At 38.3% G+C, this 18,532-nt stretch overlaps 1 protein-coding gene across 1 annotated transcript in view; it reads left to right on the top strand.

The window, feature by feature from the left end:
• The window catches only part of ANOS1 (anosmin 1), a 104,918-nt gene extending 87,404 nt beyond the window's left edge, over positions 1–17,514 (top strand). Inside the window, exons 8-14 of the mRNA XM_063127520.1 lie at positions 2,686–2,833; positions 4,703–4,846; positions 10,542–10,639; positions 12,460–12,631; positions 15,473–15,693; positions 15,833–15,971; positions 17,102–17,514. Of these exons, the coding sequence (XP_062983590.1) occupies positions 2,686–2,833; positions 4,703–4,846; positions 10,542–10,639; positions 12,460–12,631; positions 15,473–15,693; positions 15,833–15,971; positions 17,102–17,160 (981 nt within the window). The 3' untranslated portion in view covers positions 17,161–17,514. The remainder of the gene's footprint in view (positions 1–2,685; positions 2,834–4,702; positions 4,847–10,541; positions 10,640–12,459; positions 12,632–15,472; positions 15,694–15,832; positions 15,972–17,101) is intronic.
• Positions 17,515–18,532: the final 1,018 nt, after the last annotated feature.

The raw sequence follows: 18,532 nt of genomic DNA, 5'->3' as shown, positions 1-18,532 counted from the left end.
ATGTTAGGTTTACTTAATGGAAAATAATAATATATTGTTTGATTTCACAAGTTGGCTGCTTATACATATTGCAGTGAATTTCTGGTGGTGATAGTTATTATGATGCCTCAAGGTGATATCAAACCCCTTCCTGCATAATTCTAATGTACTGAATGAATTGAGGTATTTCTAAAGTTGCTAATAATACTAGCATTGATTTATAGAAAACTATATGTTCTAATGTGTAAACTGCCTTACGTTAACATGGGAAAAGCAAAAAAGCAATAGAATGACACAAGCTAACATCTATTCTCATTTAACCCTTTGTTACCTAAAAATGCCGCTCATGTTATATTTACAATGAGTCCTGTACTCCTGTATCACCCTAATGAAAACCCAGCGTGCTTACATTTTCACAAAAGTTTTCATATGCTGAAATCTGTTGAAGTACACACTTGTTTTTAAAAACAAACAAACCCCAAACTAGTTTTCTAAAGTAACACCGAAACGCAGAATGTATGCAAAGGACAACACAAAGTATGTACCATTCCTTTGTTGAGTACAGAGGAATTCAATGTTCAATGAAATTAGATGTCGTGCTACTAGTGCAACCGTACTAGTCTTCAATTTCTATATCCTCAAAGATAGGATTGACACCCAAAGGAATACAAATACCTTCCTGTAGTGAGGAAATTGTTTCCAGTCCTGATATATCTTAAGTGCAAATGTTACTACTGTGTAATATAGCCCAATTTTTGGTCGTTCAGCAAAAGAAACCAAGGAAGATATGCTTTTGGTTTCTTCAGCATAGAGTGCTAAAATGTAACTATAATACTACCTTACTTTAACAGAGATTACTGCTTTTACCAGTCTTGATATGGTCTTGGTAAGTCCCATTGTTGGCTTAATGCAAGGACCAGTTTTGTTACTTGTAAATGATTCCTAGGTGAAATACTTAAAATACTTAAATATGAGATTTCTTGAAATGTGGATGATTCTGATTTTCATGTAAAAACATTTGCGAGTGGAGAAGGAACCCACGAAATAAAGACATGCACACTGGAGCTCTGGGATAAACTAGGGCCTCTTTATTAATAAGGGAAATTCACCTGTACCCTGGGTCTGCACGTGAAAGTGCGGGAATCTATTAGGTCCTTTCTTCAGGCATCTAGCCTGCTCTCTTAAGCTTCACTCCATTGCAAATGTGTGGAGACCTGCCTGCATTATCCCCACCCGGGGCCACAGAACCCCAAGTAAAAGAGACAAGAAGGTCCCCAAAGGCAAGCCATATCCTGGCATGAGGGCCACATAACCCTTGAGGAGCAGGTCTCTGGATTTGTCAATCACTATAAAGGGGCCAGATTGCTCACCAATCCCTATTCCATCTCCTAAATTTCCCACACTACCCGCCACTGGAGGGTGCCAAGCCTCGGCTTCGGTGACCTACCCCCACCTGCCCAGGATGAAATCCTGCAGGCCCACACGTAGATCCTGCAGGAAAATATCATTCCCTGCATTGGACAGGTGAACTCTAAATGCCCTATAAAGATCCCCTCTGGATGGAAGAATAGCAGGATGGGGGATAACGCCTCCCTGCCGGTCCTCTAACGCAAGACGAATCTCCCTATTCAAGTTTTTCACAGCCCTATTTAATCCACAGGGGTCAGTTTCCTCGTGCCATTTGTGACTAGGGAGCATATTCGACCACACTATCCAAGTGTCAGCTCCAAATGGTTTTGAAATCTGACCTTGCTTGTAAAATTAGGGCCTTCCCTTTTAGAAGGCTGAGATAATTTCCCCCCAGGTGGAGCACCAATACCTCTGGCAGAGCAAACACATAACTAGAACTAAACAACAACTGGATTGACCGAGCCCTAGCTGTGTACCCCCAGCTGCTTGTGTCGCTCTGCAGCTGGCCCAGAACACAATACTGTGATTGCAGATGAGGACCCCCACTGGCTGTGGTCTCTTCCACAGTTCTGTTGAGAAAAAACAACAACTGAACTGAAACAAATCACAGTGCTTCATTTATGCACATAAGTCTTGAATGCCACTACTGCCATCTCCCAATGGCCAGGACATCAGCCTCTCCAAGCCCTGCCGCTGCGGCTGTTGAAGCAGCACCAATCCTGAATGAATGGGTCCCAAATTGATATTCTCCAAGGCCTATTGCCTGTAATGCCCTCTTGGCAACTGCCCAAAACTGGTACCGTGTCAGGGGAAGCCCATTCTTGTGACAAAATAAGAACCCAGGTTCCCTCATAGGCTTGGCTGTGCATCTGCCAATGTGTGGCTTAGATCCGGGTCCTTCCCACCCACAAATCTGCCTCCTCCCCAGTGGTGGTGGCATGGGGGGATGGGTGTGGCAGTGATTTTAGGGATATAGAGTAGATAAAATTATGGTTGTTACTTTAACCAATTTTGTGTACTTTTAATTAACCTACATAAATTAATTATTCTATTAAATGAAAAGATTATAGTAAGTACAGTTACTATTTTTTTAAAAAAAGAACATTTATATGCTACCATTGATTTACCATGCCACAGGGTGGTATATCTTTTATTGAACCTGCCAAAGCTGATATAGAAGACATCAACATTTTACCTACTATCTCCCTTTCTCTAATAAAACAAGCAACTGCTGAAGTGACAATGTATGAGTAAATCCATAAATGATCTGCGCATTTGTATTTTATTCAATTATAGTCCCAGAATTATGCAGTCCTCGAAGGCCTCCAACCCAACAGTAATTACATGGTGGAATTGCAGGCAGTAACATACTGGGGTCAAGTACGCCTGAAAAGTGCCAAAGTCTCTCTCTACTTTAGTTCTACTCAGACGGCTGTTAACAACAGTAAGTGGTATTTTCGGAAAGAAATCCCAAAAACTGCTGACACTTCTTTGAGGGGATATCTTTGTATGGAAATATAATAAAAACACCTTAGCTACATGATTGAATGATAGTTCACTGTGTATGCTCTCAGTTCTTTAGAAATCTACTTGAAGCAGAGCATCCTGATTTTAAATAATAACTAGACTAATATAGCTCAGAGATTGTATTCTTGTTTCATTCTCTCCCTGTGTGTATGTATGTATGTTTGTGTGAAGTCAGATATCAGTAGAGTTTCCTTTTGTATGTATTCTGTTCACTAAGCCTTTTTTGATAGCCGTTTCTGTTCCCCGCTGCAGATCATATTCAACTTGCAGCATACAAAATCTTTGCCGATCTAGGTTCAGTTACCGTAATCTCCTCATGTCAGTTTTGTGGTTTCATCAGTTTACATGCACTTCAAGGGCACCTCTTACCACAGCTAGATTTAAATTAACCCCTTCGGGACATACTCCAATATCTTCTTGATTCTGTTAGCCTCCTTCCCCACCTGTCACAGATTATATTTTTGTGAAGTTTGTTATCTGCCTCATCTTTAATAGCTTTTTCCTAATGGTTAGTGTGTTTTTATATTTTGGATTGGCAGTCGAAAAGAAGCAGGGTCACTGAGAATTTGATCTATTGGTGACTATGCATGGCTTGCTAGAGCCTTTTTTATTTTATTTTCTTTCTTTTTGTTAACCTGATACTAATGTAGCTGATATTTCAACTCTTGGATAACATTGGGCAGACCCTGGGTGGTGGTGAGTGTTTTCTCCATAATGCTTTGTTGGAATGATTAGTTCACAGGAAGTATGGACATGCAGATTGCTAGAGATTAAGTTAAATAGGAATTACCCATTGTGACTCCATGGGCAAGATTTTAGTTTAATGTGGATTAATTAAATGTTGTGATATTTCAGCCTCACTAAAATCTCCTTGCCATTTCCTCTGGGGTGTGCAGAACAAATCATTCAATGCAGCAATAAATGGTAATAATATTGCGTGATTTACAAACATTCGGATGCCATTGGGATATATATGCAATCTATATCTATAGGGATTATTTGACAAAATATTGGATGTTCTAAAGAATTAGCATGTTTTTTCTGACTTCTTGTTGGGCAGAGAGCAGAAGTCCACCCCTGCGTTATGAGGCTGGATTGCTCCTAAAAGTTGTTACGTGTGTGTGTGCGATGCAAGTTCTCTGCTGGCATTCAGCCTTCATACATGAGGGGTAAAAGTGTGGTGGGATGAAGGTGCCCTCTCCCACCCCCAACATTTCACATGCCTGGCTCTTATTGAGCACAAAGGTTTGCAGGAACTTGCAAGCATACCATCTTTCCCATCATTGGGAAATCTGACAAGGTCTCCCTGAAGACCTTAATATTAAACACATGGAAGGTCTTCAGAATCACCCACCTGCCCAGGGACTTTGGGGGTAAGGTTGTGTGAGCACCCTCACCTACATGCTTTTAACCCTTATGTGTGCATGTTGAATGCCAGCATAGGGCCACCACATTCAACACAGTATTCTCAGGTGTCATTCATGCCTACTCTTGACCTGTTCAAGTAAACTAATCACTGATTGCCTTTGGATTGGGATGGGCACTGACGGTATTTATAAAGGTTGATTCATAGGTTCAAGAGACAAGTAATACCTGATTCCTAGGGCACCAGTTTTCATACAGTTTTCACTAGGCAACCCTGAGAACTATAATTTAGTGGGACATTTTAAGGTATGTGTACTTTTCCTTGAAGCCTATACTTAGTGAAATGCTTTGCAATGTCCAGTGAATTCAATGTAATTATCTATGAAAACATGGAACTTACCATCAATATTTTGTCTTGCAGAAGACCAGATTTCTACAGTTGGGAAAGCAGCTGATGCTTTCCCATCTTTCAAAGGAAGAAGACCCACTCGCCTTCTTGAAATTGGAGTGCCTTTTTATCAAGATGATCAGCTTCAAGTGAAAGTCTACTGGAAAAAGACAGAAGGTTGGTGGAAAAGTCTTACTTGACTTCCATTATTAATCCATTTTTTTTAACTCTTTGGCACTGGGGAGCTGACAATACTGGGAGTAATACTCTGTTACCAGGAACAGATGCACACACTATCCTCAGTATTATAAGATTAACTGTATGTGATACTTAGGATCACTTGCAGTATTGAATGTCACCATTCCTCTCCCCAACTTTTGATGAATAGAGAACTGAGAATTTTGCACTTGGATGAAAATCTTTTTAAGAACTTGTAGTATAAATGTCATCTGGTACAAATGATTCTGGGATTGACCCTGCCACATACATAAGTATTCACCCCACTTTGACTTGTCCATATTTTGTTGTGTTACAACCTGGAATTAAAATGGAGTTTATTGACATGTTTACCATTTGATATGCGCAATATACTTACAATACACAATACACTTTGAAGGTGCAAAATAGTTTTATTGTGGCACAAAAGTTAAGTCAACGAAAACAAATTGTGTTAAGTATGTTGTATATTGTAGTATGTTGTGCACTGTAGGAGTACAGAGTGGCATGTAAAACTGAGCTGGGTATTACTTGCATCAAGATTATTCCCAAAGAGCCCACAAATCCTCTGGAGTGACAACTGGTCATGGTTATATTCTCAGTTAATTCTCCACAAGGGATCCTACTTTTGTGCATCCACCCTGGTTATGAAATTTTTACTTCCCTCTATAGAAGTAGGTTGCTGAGTGGCCAATTTGAACCATAACTTAACTTACTTTTTTCTGTGGCCTGATGCAAAAGTAAACCAGTTGTTAAAGATGGTATATCACAAGTCATGCACTGCAGCAGACCGAAGATACTATTGTCTGTGTGGGAAAGGACTTGCATTGGCCCAATTAGTTAAAAGAAATCATTAGTTGAGACGTACGTTCTAAACCCTCCCACCAAAGTATTAGCCATAAGAAAAATCCCAGAATTCTTATAGTGCAATACTTTTATTACTCAAAGATCACAAAAAATGTGCAAGCTTTTAAGATCTCCAGATCTCTTTATCAGGCAAGACATTATCAAAAATAGGTTGGTGGGTGGAGATAGTGCATGTAGAGAAGGCTGGCTGGGTGTTGTAACCAGAATATCTGTATGGTCAAAGGTTTAAGTTGCTATGGAGAAGGACGGGTTGCAGACATGTGAATTGTTATAAATTTATAGTTTCAGAGTGGCTTTAGCTTTGTAAATTACACCTTGCAGGGATGATATTTCATCTATTTCAGTTCACCTAGAATTCTGTTGTGTCAGGTTACTCTTACATTAAGTGAGAAAGTAGCTGTCTGTATTCGTCTTAAAAGTCAAATTGTCCACTCCTTTGATACTGTTAAAGGACAAATTATTCATTCAGTGCAGCGAAACTTGGCATCAGCTTTACTTATCCGTCTTAATATTTGTCTAGTGCACAAAGCAAAGAATACTTTATGTAAGATAAGGGAAAGAATCCTGAACTATGTGGGATATCCAGCTAAGCTGGATTGCTTGGTAAAACTAAAAAGAATAAAACAAAGACCATGGAAAAGCAAACAAATGTGCTACGTAATTAAATACGCTTATGGGGAAAAAATGAGATGTTTTCCTTCAAGCATTTACCTGTTGATTATCTTCCGTATGGTTAAATAACTTGTTGTACAAGGAAGGCTGGCTCAGGTATTGCTTCTTCTGTCTAGTGTGGGCTGCCTGTGAGTGTGTTACACACTGTTATGGAGTACATGCATACAACAGCCTGCCAGACAGGAGAAGTGGATCCAATTCTCCTAAACCTCTGGCTGCCACCTCAGCTCCTATACCTTCACCCTGAACAGAGAGGAATACCTAGAGGTTACAGGTCACTTATCAGGATAGAGTAGTGAACAGCTGACTACTGTCACTGGGAGGCAAGTCCAGTCCCACCCCCCTTTTCTCTCTGCTTTTGAGATTGCAGCATAATTTAGTGGCAGTGGAGGAGATGAAGTAGACTTGGTCAAAAGACTCTGAAGTTTCTACAAGAACAATTTTATTATTAAGGAAAGGAAAAAATGGAAATAGCATGGGGAAAAACCCTAAACAATACATTGGTTAGCTTTTCCATTGAGTCCAATCAAATGTATATGTTAGAAACATGGTTCACGCCACATAGTCCCAGATTATGGATGGTTATCATAGGGATCCAGCAGTGGGGAAAATACCCCATTATTTCTTTCCTTAATGTCACAGGTGGTGCTGGCCAGAGATACCAGGATTGATTAATTAGAAATAGCTGTTTTACCTTTGTTTGCAACACATAGTCAAGCATTCATGACACACATGATATGCAAAGGCGACAAATTAGTGTCAGTGGCTGGTAAAAACTTTGTGATCTCAGCAGCTGGAACAAATGCTCCTGGAAAGATGGAAGGTGCTACTAGTTGATAATACTTCTTTCCACTCTTCGTACACAACTGTGTACTTAAGAAAGCCAAGGTGGTTTGTCATAAGCAAGTGTTGTGTACAATGAATACTTCAGTATTAATTTTTCAAATGTTTGTTGTGGTAGTCTGCATTCTTGCAGATGGTAAAGTTGGTCTTGGAATTTTTTAAAAAAATAAATCAAAATCTACCACTGACTACAGCAACGGTCACACATACCTAATCAACGTGTGGCCATACTGGTCCTATACCTATCTTATATGGGATCAAACCAAGTCTTGTTGTCAGCAAAGATAAAGTACCTTAGCTAATCAGTAAATCAGTACGTTAAGAGCTGCTTGGTTTAGCAAGGGCAACAGTGTAATTATATCATAAGTTACAGGGCAGCTATTTAGTTGCTTGCTGATGCGCATGATTTATACAACACTTTCATTAATGTGGCAGATGCAAAACCACAGTTAAACAAACAGTACTTTTTCTGAAATTAGCCGAGGGCCTTTTCGTGTCTTGCAGCTGTGCCTGTGTAATAAGCAACTGCAACACTGAAAATCCTATGTCATGTTGTCTCTCCTAACAGTAGCTCTCAAAGGCTGACCCATTTCCCAGTCCTGCTACTTGAGGTCCTTCAGTTACAGATGCCAAGGACTAAACTTGTGAACCTCTACTTATGGACAGCATGTGCTCTGTCCACTAGGGAGGGGCTTTAGCTCAGTGGTAGAGCACATGCTTTGCCTGCAGAAGGTCTCAGGGTCAATCTCTGGTATCTCTAGGTGGGGATGGAACTATTTCTGCCTGAAGCTGTTGTTAGTCAGTGTCAAATATTCTGGGCTAAATCAATTATTATTATTATTATTATTATTATTATTATTATTTATTTATATAGCACCATCAATGTACATGGTGCTGTACAGAGTAAAACAGTAAATAGCAAGACTCTGCCGCATAGGCTTACAATCTAATAAAATCATAGTAAAACAATAAGGAGAGGAAGAGAATGCAAACAGGCACAGGGTAGGGTAAGCAGGCACAGGGTAGGGTAAAACTAACAGTATAAAGTCTGCACAACATCAAGTTTTAAAAGCTTTAGGAAAAAGAAAAGTTTTTAGTTGAGCTTTAAAAGTTGCGATTGAACTTGTAGTTCTCAAATGTTCTGGAAGAGCGTTCCAGGCATAAGGGGCAGCAGAAGAAAGTCAATGGTTTGACTCAGTATAAGGTAGCTTCCTATGTTCATTGTGCCACAATACTGCATGCTACTTTATTAGGGGTTAAAGTTTACTTCACTCTTTGACATATCATCACACACTAGAAGCACCTAGAAGTCAACATGGATTGGCTTTTCTAGGGCCACTACATACACAAGCACTTGTGATCATATGATCTAGCACTGCAATAATTAACTTTGTTGGGGCGGGGGGAATGTATATGGACGCTAATAATGAAGGTGAGGATGGGAGAACTGATCTTAATTAGACTATTCCCCTGAGTAAGGATTGCTGGCTCAGGCCTTTTGAAGGAATGTTTTTGCTTTTGTAAAATCAATAAGTTTGCTTATCCATTCATTTTTTTTCTGCTAATGAAACCAAAAAGCCATATTCTTTTCTGAGTATTTTTTTCTAAGCAATTAAAGTACATAAACCTTTCAACAAGAGGGTGTTGGTGGAGCACCACAAAGAGTAGAAAATAGTTCCTCCTCATATTCTGTATGACAGTGCAGGAATGTCTCTGCAGATCTTGTGGGAAAAAGGCTTCTACACTGAAGTTCCATGACTAAGTTTGATTTCTGTTGTATGAATATTATTTTCCGCTTGCTCATTTTGGTTGTCTGTGATTTAGTAAAGCAACTATTACTATATATGGATAGTAATAAAATGGAATTAATCATATTGGTTTAGTCACCAACATTTTTGTTTGGGTCATCTGGAAAATCTTTCCAGGGACATTTTGGCAGAACTCTTTCTCTCATGCAATCAGTGTTGTGGGTTTTCCAGAATATTTTGAATTAGAAAACTTCAAAATTAAATTATTCTGCATAGACTTCATTTGCATAGAAATTTTTCCAATTTTCCAGAGCTGGGGTAGACAACTTGTGGCCCTCTAGATATTTTGCTCAAATCATGCCTTACCATTGGCTATGCTGGCTAGAGCTGATGACACCTGTAGGTGAAAACATCTGGAGAGTCACAGGTTTCCTACCCCTTAGATATAATTTAACATGTTTATTTTACTTGTATTTAGGGAAAAAAGCTATAAAAAGTACCCCACGTTATTTTTGTCTCAATACACAAGTACTTGACCTGAAATATTTTACAAAAAAATCAAATATACATAATGTGATTTAAATCTTATATTATGTAGATTCTTAAAATAGGAATACTCATGAACATGTTATTATGATAACATGTACTTCCCTTACATTGTTTAAATTTAAGGAACACTCCCCCCTCTCTGATCGAACTGGAAACTGTTGACACACTAAATTTTAGCAACCCAAAGATCTGTGCATAATATGGTGACAACCATTGATCTAACTCAACAGAATTCAACTCGCTTTCATTGAGGATGTTGGACACTGGAGAGCTAACCCCAGCTTCCATTCCTTCCCCTCCACTGATCCCTTGGTATCTGGGTGAAAACACCCAACTAGCAAATTAGTAAAAATGCAGAGCTGTTGGAGCATGGCAGCGAAGATCACATCTGTGCTCCTCCTGCTATACATGGGATTCCCTTAAGTCTCTGGGTTCAGAGGGTGACAGTAATCCCGATAGGATTGCACTCTTAGATAATTTGCCCACCATTGTAGCATAATTTTGTAATCTGTTCTTTAAAAATAGGTATATTTTATGTTGCCCCATATATTGCAGGCACTATCTAAGACCTTTCCAGACAGCAAGTTAAGGAAAATTAACTGAGATCCTAAATGTTACCTTTCTGAATGGTGCCATGCAGGTTCATTGCAATGTTCTATATGTTTAAGCCATTAGACAGTTACACGGATACTTTCATCATTCCCCAGATCTTTCTGGAAGTAAGAATTGATGCCTTAATCTCATCTAAATTTATTTTATATTGTCTTAGCTGTGCACTTTAATAAGTTATGAGATGAGTGCAATTACTTGGGGACATATTTTCCTCCTTTTCCTTATGAATGTGGAATGACTGACAGGCATTATATTTTCCTGTTTACAAATCTAGATGTGCCAAAATGTTTTTTTTTAAAAAAAAGTTTGAAAAGTTACAGATGATTTTAACAGTTAAATAGTATTCCCTATTTTGTTCCATTTAGATCCAAGCAGCAGGAGTAGATATCATGTCCAGTGGTTCCCAGAGTCTTGTCTGCACAATGAAACAAAAGGGCCTGAAAAATCCAGTGCTGAAACATATGTAAGTTGAGCTCCAATCATAAAAAAATACATATGGAAGAGATGAAAGTTTTCTTCTTACGATCCCATTGCTTCCTCATATCCCAGTCTATAGCGCTCTGCCTAAAACCCTAAAATTGGCAGTTTCTCATTGAAATTCAGTGGCAAGCTACTAGACAGCATTGCACTGTGCTAAAAAAAATTCACATTATTATTATTATTATTATTATTATTATTATTATTAATAATAATAATAATAATATACCACCTCATAGCTGAAGCTCTCTGGGTGCTTTAAATTAGTGTTGGGCCAAATCCTGCCTCCTACTTTCGGGAACTTTCTCTCTCCCTGCGAAAGAGGCATTATTCTTAGTGAATGCCTATTGAAGACCATGTGACTTCATCCTCTCCAATAAGCACTCACGAAGAACTCCTGGGCTCCTGAAAATGCCAGGAGTGTTTTGAAAAAAGTAAAAAGAAAGAAAGAAGACCCCTTAACAACTGGCTACATTTAAAAAGGTATGTGGAAACCCTGTCCCCTCCCCAAGGAGAAAATTCTCACCTCTCCCAGCCTCTTTTGCTTGAGTTTCTGTTTTTTCCCCACTCCCCACAAAATGCAGAAAATGGAATGGTTGAAATTTTCGGCACAGCACTAGTTTAAATTGCAGGAGTCTGGAGGGGCCACTGGAGCTGCATGCCACTCACAGGCTGCATGTTGCCCAACCTTGCTTTAAAGCTTCACCCTTTCATGGTTCAGTGTGTCTTTCAGCATTCATTTTGCAGTATGTCCTGCTTATGTCCTCAACTTCTCCAACTCCGTATACTTACATTTGCCTACATTCTGCCCTTCCTCTTTTGTTTCCCTATTGTTGTATATTGTAGGCATCTGGGTGTAGAGACATGTCCAGTTTGTCAGTGAGGCACTGTATTACAGTGGTTTCCATCTGTTCTGAATTGTGTTAGTAAAGGATTATAGTTCCACCCTGAAGCCTTTGGCTTACAGAGTGCTACAAGGATCCACCTTTTCCTCTATACCTTTTAATATCCACGTTGAGGTCATAAAGTGATTTGGGCTGAAGAGCCATCAATATGCTGATGGCATTCAGCTCTACCTTCTTGTTTCCATCATCTGATTCTAGGGAGGCAGAGGAAACACTGCTCTGGCACCCAGTAGTGGAATGAGCTTTCCAGAGAAGTTCACCTGGCGCTCTTTTCAGGGCCAGATGAAGAGGTTTTATTTTCCCAGCCGTTTTAGTTTTTCAGTTTCTGTTTTAAATCTGGCATTATATTTCAGATCTTTGCATCTTGGCTCGGTTCTATTTGATTACTATGTTTATTCCTATACTGCAGTTATAAACTTTTAAATTTTTATATTGTATTTTATTGTCTTGCACTTTATATTTTAATTGTTGTGAACTTCACTGAGAGCTTCAGCTATGGGGCTGTATAGAAATGTAATTAATACATACAAATAAGTACTGAACTTGTGTTTGGAGACAGTTTATTTATTTATTTATTACATTTTTATACCACCCAAAAGCTGAAGCTCTCTGGGTGGTTCACAGAAATTAAAACCATGAACAACATAATAAAACAACCAACAATCTAAAAACACAAATGGATAAGGGCAAGCAAATAAGCTTCAGTTGAATAGAATAGAATAGATGTGAATTAAGGATACGATAAAGAGATGATTCATTATAATGTGTATTTTTGTAATCTTTATATTTTTGATAAACAAGAATATTTGGCATAGATTCTTTGGAACAGGGGTGGAAGTACACATTTAATCTGAGTATAAATGTGGCAGAAAAATATAATAAAATGGTTAATTTTTTTTAGGAAAATTATATTATTCTTCAGGACCTGTCATTTTCATGCAAATACAAAGTTACTGTCCAGCCAGCAAGATCCAAAGGCCGGTTGAAGACTGAAAGCATTTACTTTTCTACTCCGCCTTGTTCTGATCTTAAAGGAAGAAAACACAAGCACATTAGCTGTCCTACTGAAGGAGGTAAGTAGAGTAAATGAGCACTTCTCATGGTTCTCTGAAAAGGTTCAGAATACTTACTGGAGAGTTATCTGCTGTATCAGAGAGCTATCCAACACCAGTATCTAAATAGGATGGTCTTCCATTATTATCTGAACATTTTATAAAAATAATTTCTGTGTTAATACTTAACAAATATTAATTTGGCACAGACAACAAATACAAAGGAACCAGCTTACACAAGTTTATTTTTTCTTGTTTATGTCATTTTGACTCTGATAGAATAGTCAAGACATATTTTACAAAATTTTGTATGTAACAGAAGTACACAGCCGTGTTGTATATTGAAATGAATGATACACATGCAGCTGCCACTTTTTCTCCTGACGCAGACTCTGCGCCTTTCAGCTTTTCCCATCACTGTATATTCATTTTGGGGAAAGCCACACCTATCGAATTTCTAGCTGTGTTTTAAGGCACAGAGTCTCAAACGTGCCAAACATTATTAGACAATGGCTGTGTTTGGACAAATGTATTTTGTCTTATTAAGCCATGATATGAATGAACCTTTTGCCTGGGCACACAGCCCCTTTGCTCTTCCATTCATGCAAGCGGCAATTTAAAACGGAAAGTCTCTAAACATAGCTTCCTGTTTTGCTTGAACCAGTATGGGTGCCTTAAACACATTTTGGAGTGGTGGTGGAAAGATGGGATAATAAATAAATAGATAAATAAGTATGATTTGCTAGTTACAGAACAAGCCAGATTCCTAAATCACAGTTTAAACTTAGTTCATGATCCTGGCTTATTCTGAAGCTGGTAACCATTGTTTCCCAATTCAGGCAAAAGAGGAAATTATGGGTTAATTGGAGACTTACTCTTTACATTCAGGTATGCCATCAAGGGATTATTAAACCATGATATAATCATCCAAACTTGGCCAATAGTTACACTCTATAAAGATCTGAACATTTTTTCACACCAGTGGAGAATAAGCAGTGAGACACTAAATATAGTCATGCTAACAGCAGTTCATTTTACAAATTGTGGAGAAGAAAAAATATGAATGACCAGAATGCAGGACTATTGCCAGAGCAGGCAGTACTGCATCAGACTCCCTAACTGAGCTCACTGAGTTGCTGATCTGGTTTTCACAACACAATACAGCTCATCATAGGTTATTTAATTCATGGTCTCTCCTGTAGTTATATGAGGGTTGTTTAAACCTTGCATGACCCTCATTCATCAGGTTAACAGTGCATGACAAACCCCGAGAAGGGGCTGGATATGCAAAATGGTTGCATGCATGTGCCTCAGCCTCACTGTGAGTTAAATAAGCCATGGTGGGCTGTTGTGTTGTGTGAACCGGTATGCTATCTCTCAGCTTACCTTACTCAAAAGATTGTTTTGGAAATAAAATAATATAAATGTAAAGAACATTAAAAAATCATTACCTAAAAGACTCATTCTACAGATTCGGGGAAAGAAATGAAATATGAAGTTGCCCCAAATGCTGGATCATTCCAGAAGATACTATTAGGCTTGATCACACACACACACATACAAACATACACACACATACACACACACACACACATCCTATTTTGATCTTCTTGCCATCAACGAGCCATTGACCTTAACTGTTTGGAAGGCAGTTTCTTTGTGAAGAAAAGTACTGTTGCTAGCAGACATGGTACTACAAAACATCGTGAATACCTTGCGAAACACAGGTTATAATTTTAGAAGTTGTATAGTGCCCAAAGGTAAAAAGGTAAAGGTTAGAAAGGTAGAAAAACAAAACGTCTTTGCCCAAGGCTGCATACCATCTCAAAAATAAACAAAACATTAACAGAAGCAGAAACAAGATGGAAAAGAAAACATGAATATAACAATATTTTTTTCAGCTGGTAAATATGTGGAAATCAGTTCATTGAAAGGCAGAATATAAATTAAAACAATCTGTTTGCCTCAATACCACAAAAGGAATTGGACAATAGAAACAGTTTCCTGTGCCTGGATCACTTTTCTATTGGTTTGAGGCCATTTTTAATTCAACTTTAAAATAGTCCATAGGAACCAGCAGAGAAATAAGAGATTTAAGAGAGGGATATGTAAAGAGAGAAGTGAGAGGAAGAATGATAACTGTGTTCAGGAAGGCATTCTAGGTGTGGGCAGAAGCAAGAGCAAAGACACAGACTTATTTGATCAAGCAAGAGACCTTGGGTCTAACAAGAAGAGTCAGATAAATGGAAAGCCCAGACTGAAATGTAATGGAAAATCAGACAGGAAGGAAAGGCCAACCACTGAGAGTTTTAGGAGCAAGAATGAGTTTAAACTGAAAACAAAACGTTGGAATTAGTAAAAGAAACAACAGGGAGGAGAAATATGACTATAATGGTGTGGAAGTCAAATAATATTATGAAGTGTGTTCCGTGTACTGTGTACTGACATCTTGTACAAGTTTTTCTTCCTGTCCTATTGCTGTTAATGTTATCCCTTCTCTGGCCCATGTCTGAAGAATTGTATGTTCAGAAAAAGTTGTTCTAGATCTCTCACTTAGTTTTAATAAGCACTTGCTGATTTCACTAATTCCATTCAGACAGTTTGTTCTGTAGACCTTAAAAATCTGACTAGAAACCCTGTGAGTATAATACAAACATTGCCAAGTGTGGTATTTTAAATAGCATTAAAAATCAAGATCTGCTGGGAATATGAGTAGAGAAACAGGATATGATCTTCAGAGCTGAAGCCATTCTTTGTGTGTGTGTGTTTTAAAAAATTGTTATTAAAAGCTTGATAGAAATGCTAACATCTTTTTTTCATGCTTTGTGGTGGTGGTAGTGATGGTATGTGTATGTTTTGCAGCTCCGGTTGTCCCAAAAGTGTTGGCAAAGCCAGAGAATCTTTCTGCTTCATTCATTGTTCAAGACATCAACATTACTGGCCACTTTTCCTGGAAAATATCAAAAGCAAATCTACATCAACCCATGACAGGGTTCCAAGTCACTTGGGCAGAAGTTACGACAGAGAGTAGACAGAACAGCTTGCCCAACAGCATTATTTCCCAGTCACAAATACTGCCAGTAGTAAGTATCTGCGACTTCTGTGGTATGTGATAGGAAGGAAGAGTCAAAGCGACAGTGGTGAGCACATGATGATAATGGACATCTTCAATCCAGTAAATGCACAATCTCCCTTGGAATAACTTTTTCCATTTCCTTTAAGGATCACTACGTACTGACAGTGCCCAACCTGAGACCATCAACTCTTTACCGCTTAGAAGTCCAAGTGCTGACAACAGGTGGTGAGGGGCCAGCTACCATAAAGTCATTCCGAACACCTGAATTGCTGATACCTCCACACAGTGAGTGTTGACGTCCTACAGGAAAAGATTCTGATTGATGCATATATATCTAGAAAAGCACTTCTTTCTCCCCCTCTCATAAAGAATACAGAAAAGATCAAGAGTTTGTTACACTGTCAAAGGATCCTTGATTTTTAAAATAGGGAGTGCATTTGAAGTCAGGAATACGCCATTAGCCATCCTCCAGTGGATATGAGTGTGGGTGGTTTTGCAAATGAATATTTCAGCTTGGAACTGTTCAAACCATTCCAAATTCAGATGAAACTCCTTACAAGTTTAGGTCCAGCTCGAAATTGGTTCATTCTGTTGTCAGCCTTTTCCATTAATGCTCTTTTCTAACATCTTCCAGCACAGGGAAAGTTGGTGACTGGACCTCCATGCTGTTGTTTCTAGAGCAGCCTTCCACAACCTGCAGCTCTCTAAATGTGTTGGCCTACAACTCCCACCACCCCCAGCTAGCATAGCTGAGCCATGATAAATTGGTATTATAAACTATACGATATATCTGGAGGTCACCAGGTTGGGGAAGGCTAGTCTAGGAAAGCAGGAACCCTGGGAAAGTAGTTTTCTAGTAAGAACATAGGAATTATGAACTACATTCACCAAAGTTTTTGGTACACAGGATGCTGATTTAAATCCTCATCCTGCTAAATCTAGTTCTCATCCCTGGGATGATTTCCAGGCTTCTGGTATTCACTATGCTACTAATGTTTTGTAATTTAGTTTTCTATCTTTTCGAAGGTGTAGTGGAGGCCCAGTTACAAGGCCTTCGTCACTTCTGAGTAAGCTTTGGGCAAAGCTAACGTGGACAGGTTAGCAGGAGGTACTTGGATCCTCTCATGGAACATAGCTTTCTATATTCCATGATAGAAGAAAAACATAGAAATACTGACCCAGATGGACCGATGGTCCATCTAGTTTACTATTATATAAACCAGCCTTCCCAAATATGGTGCCCTCCAGATGTTTTGGGCTACATCATCCCTGAACATTGACCATGCTGTCCCTGGACATTGAATAAACCTGTTTATATATTCTTCTGATGAATTCAATATAACATATTTTTGTCTACCAACATTAGTTTTGATTTTTATGAATTACAGTTATTTGACCAATGTGTTCCTTTTTAGGGCCTCATCTGAAGCAACATCATCCCCATCACAACAAGCCACCACCTGAAAAATACTAAATTGTATTGGAACATTAACTAACTGGGAAAGACTATAAACTGAGCTCTTGCAAGATCAGAAAAAATGCATCTGTACTGGAATATGTAATGATCTATGTTCTAGTGGATGTTTACCCTATATGAAATGAGTAGAGATATCTACATCATATGGACTGAAGAAAGCATGTTTGTACTAATTCTAGGATGAAGTACTGTATGTCATGCAATGATCAACTGTATTCATGTAATTGAAACATTCAACATCTGTGAAAATTTAAGAATATCAAAGTGTAGTGATTTACTAGCATCATAGTGTACATTGTAGAACACTCACAGTCTTCTCAGTCTTTATACGTCTTTGTGTATGGTTTTTCTTTTTAATTATGCAGAGTTTTAAACCTATAGATGTAAACCAACATTTCTTAAACTGTTAACAGTTTATATATATCATGTATACATAAAAACCTGGTCCTGTTATTAGCTGTCATAAGAAACAGAGTTTAGGTGACACAAATTCCATCTTGGTTTTATGAAGTCCATGTTTACACTCTACATAGATAGAAGCAAGATATATTTTCTTATTCAATATATATGTTACACTCAATGTTCTAAAGTTAATGAATGTTTCCATTTACATGTGAACGTTGCCAATCCCAGATGACATTGGCAGAAAGTGAGTGCATTAGCTGAAATAAATAAAAAGTTTAATGAATAAATAATGCTGAATTTTGTGGATGGCCAATTTCAAGACATTCAGATGTAAATGCAAACAATCATTTTTAGGTGGGACATATATGTGGTCAAACCTTCTGCAGTTTTAGTATAGCCATATTATATTAGATTAATTGGGAACTATTATTGCCAAATGAAATGTATTAATGTTGTCAGTGGTTTTTCACAGTGGGAGCCACAAATTACTTAAACCAGTTGGAATAGTTAAAATCAGATTACAGAAACTGAAGTGAAAGCAGGCTGTCTTAAGTAGATTGTGGATCATGACCATGTGCCATTCAATGTCACCAAGGCAAAGCCATAAAAAAATTTGAACTTCAAGATGCAGTTCATTCCTTTGGTAAAAGACCAAATTCTTTAGTGGTGTATCGCTTGGGTTTTATTTATCCTTGCATTATAGTTATCCTTTCCAGTGCTTAATAGCCAACAAAAGAGATTTGACCTGTACCTAGCAGTGTGCGCATTGAATATCCCAGGCAGCAATGGCTTTCTTTTTCATTTCAATAAAGGAAGCATCTTTGTACATGCCGAAGAATGATTGTGCAATCTGCTCCCTCACTGAGTATAGAAGTCCACACACTGGGAAGATTACATCATGTGAAAATTGCCATGCATATGGGGCTCAGGATCATGGTGACAGAATGGCTTGCATTGTTAGTTA

The sequence above is a fragment of the Elgaria multicarinata genome, chromosome 5, assembly GCF_023053635.1.
Source record: "Elgaria multicarinata webbii isolate HBS135686 ecotype San Diego chromosome 5, rElgMul1.1.pri, whole genome shotgun sequence".
Lineage (NCBI taxonomy): Eukaryota > Metazoa > Chordata > Lepidosauria > Squamata > Anguidae > Elgaria > Elgaria multicarinata.
The sequence above is the reverse complement of the archived record's forward strand: the minus strand, read 5'-3'. Positions and strand labels throughout refer to the sequence as shown.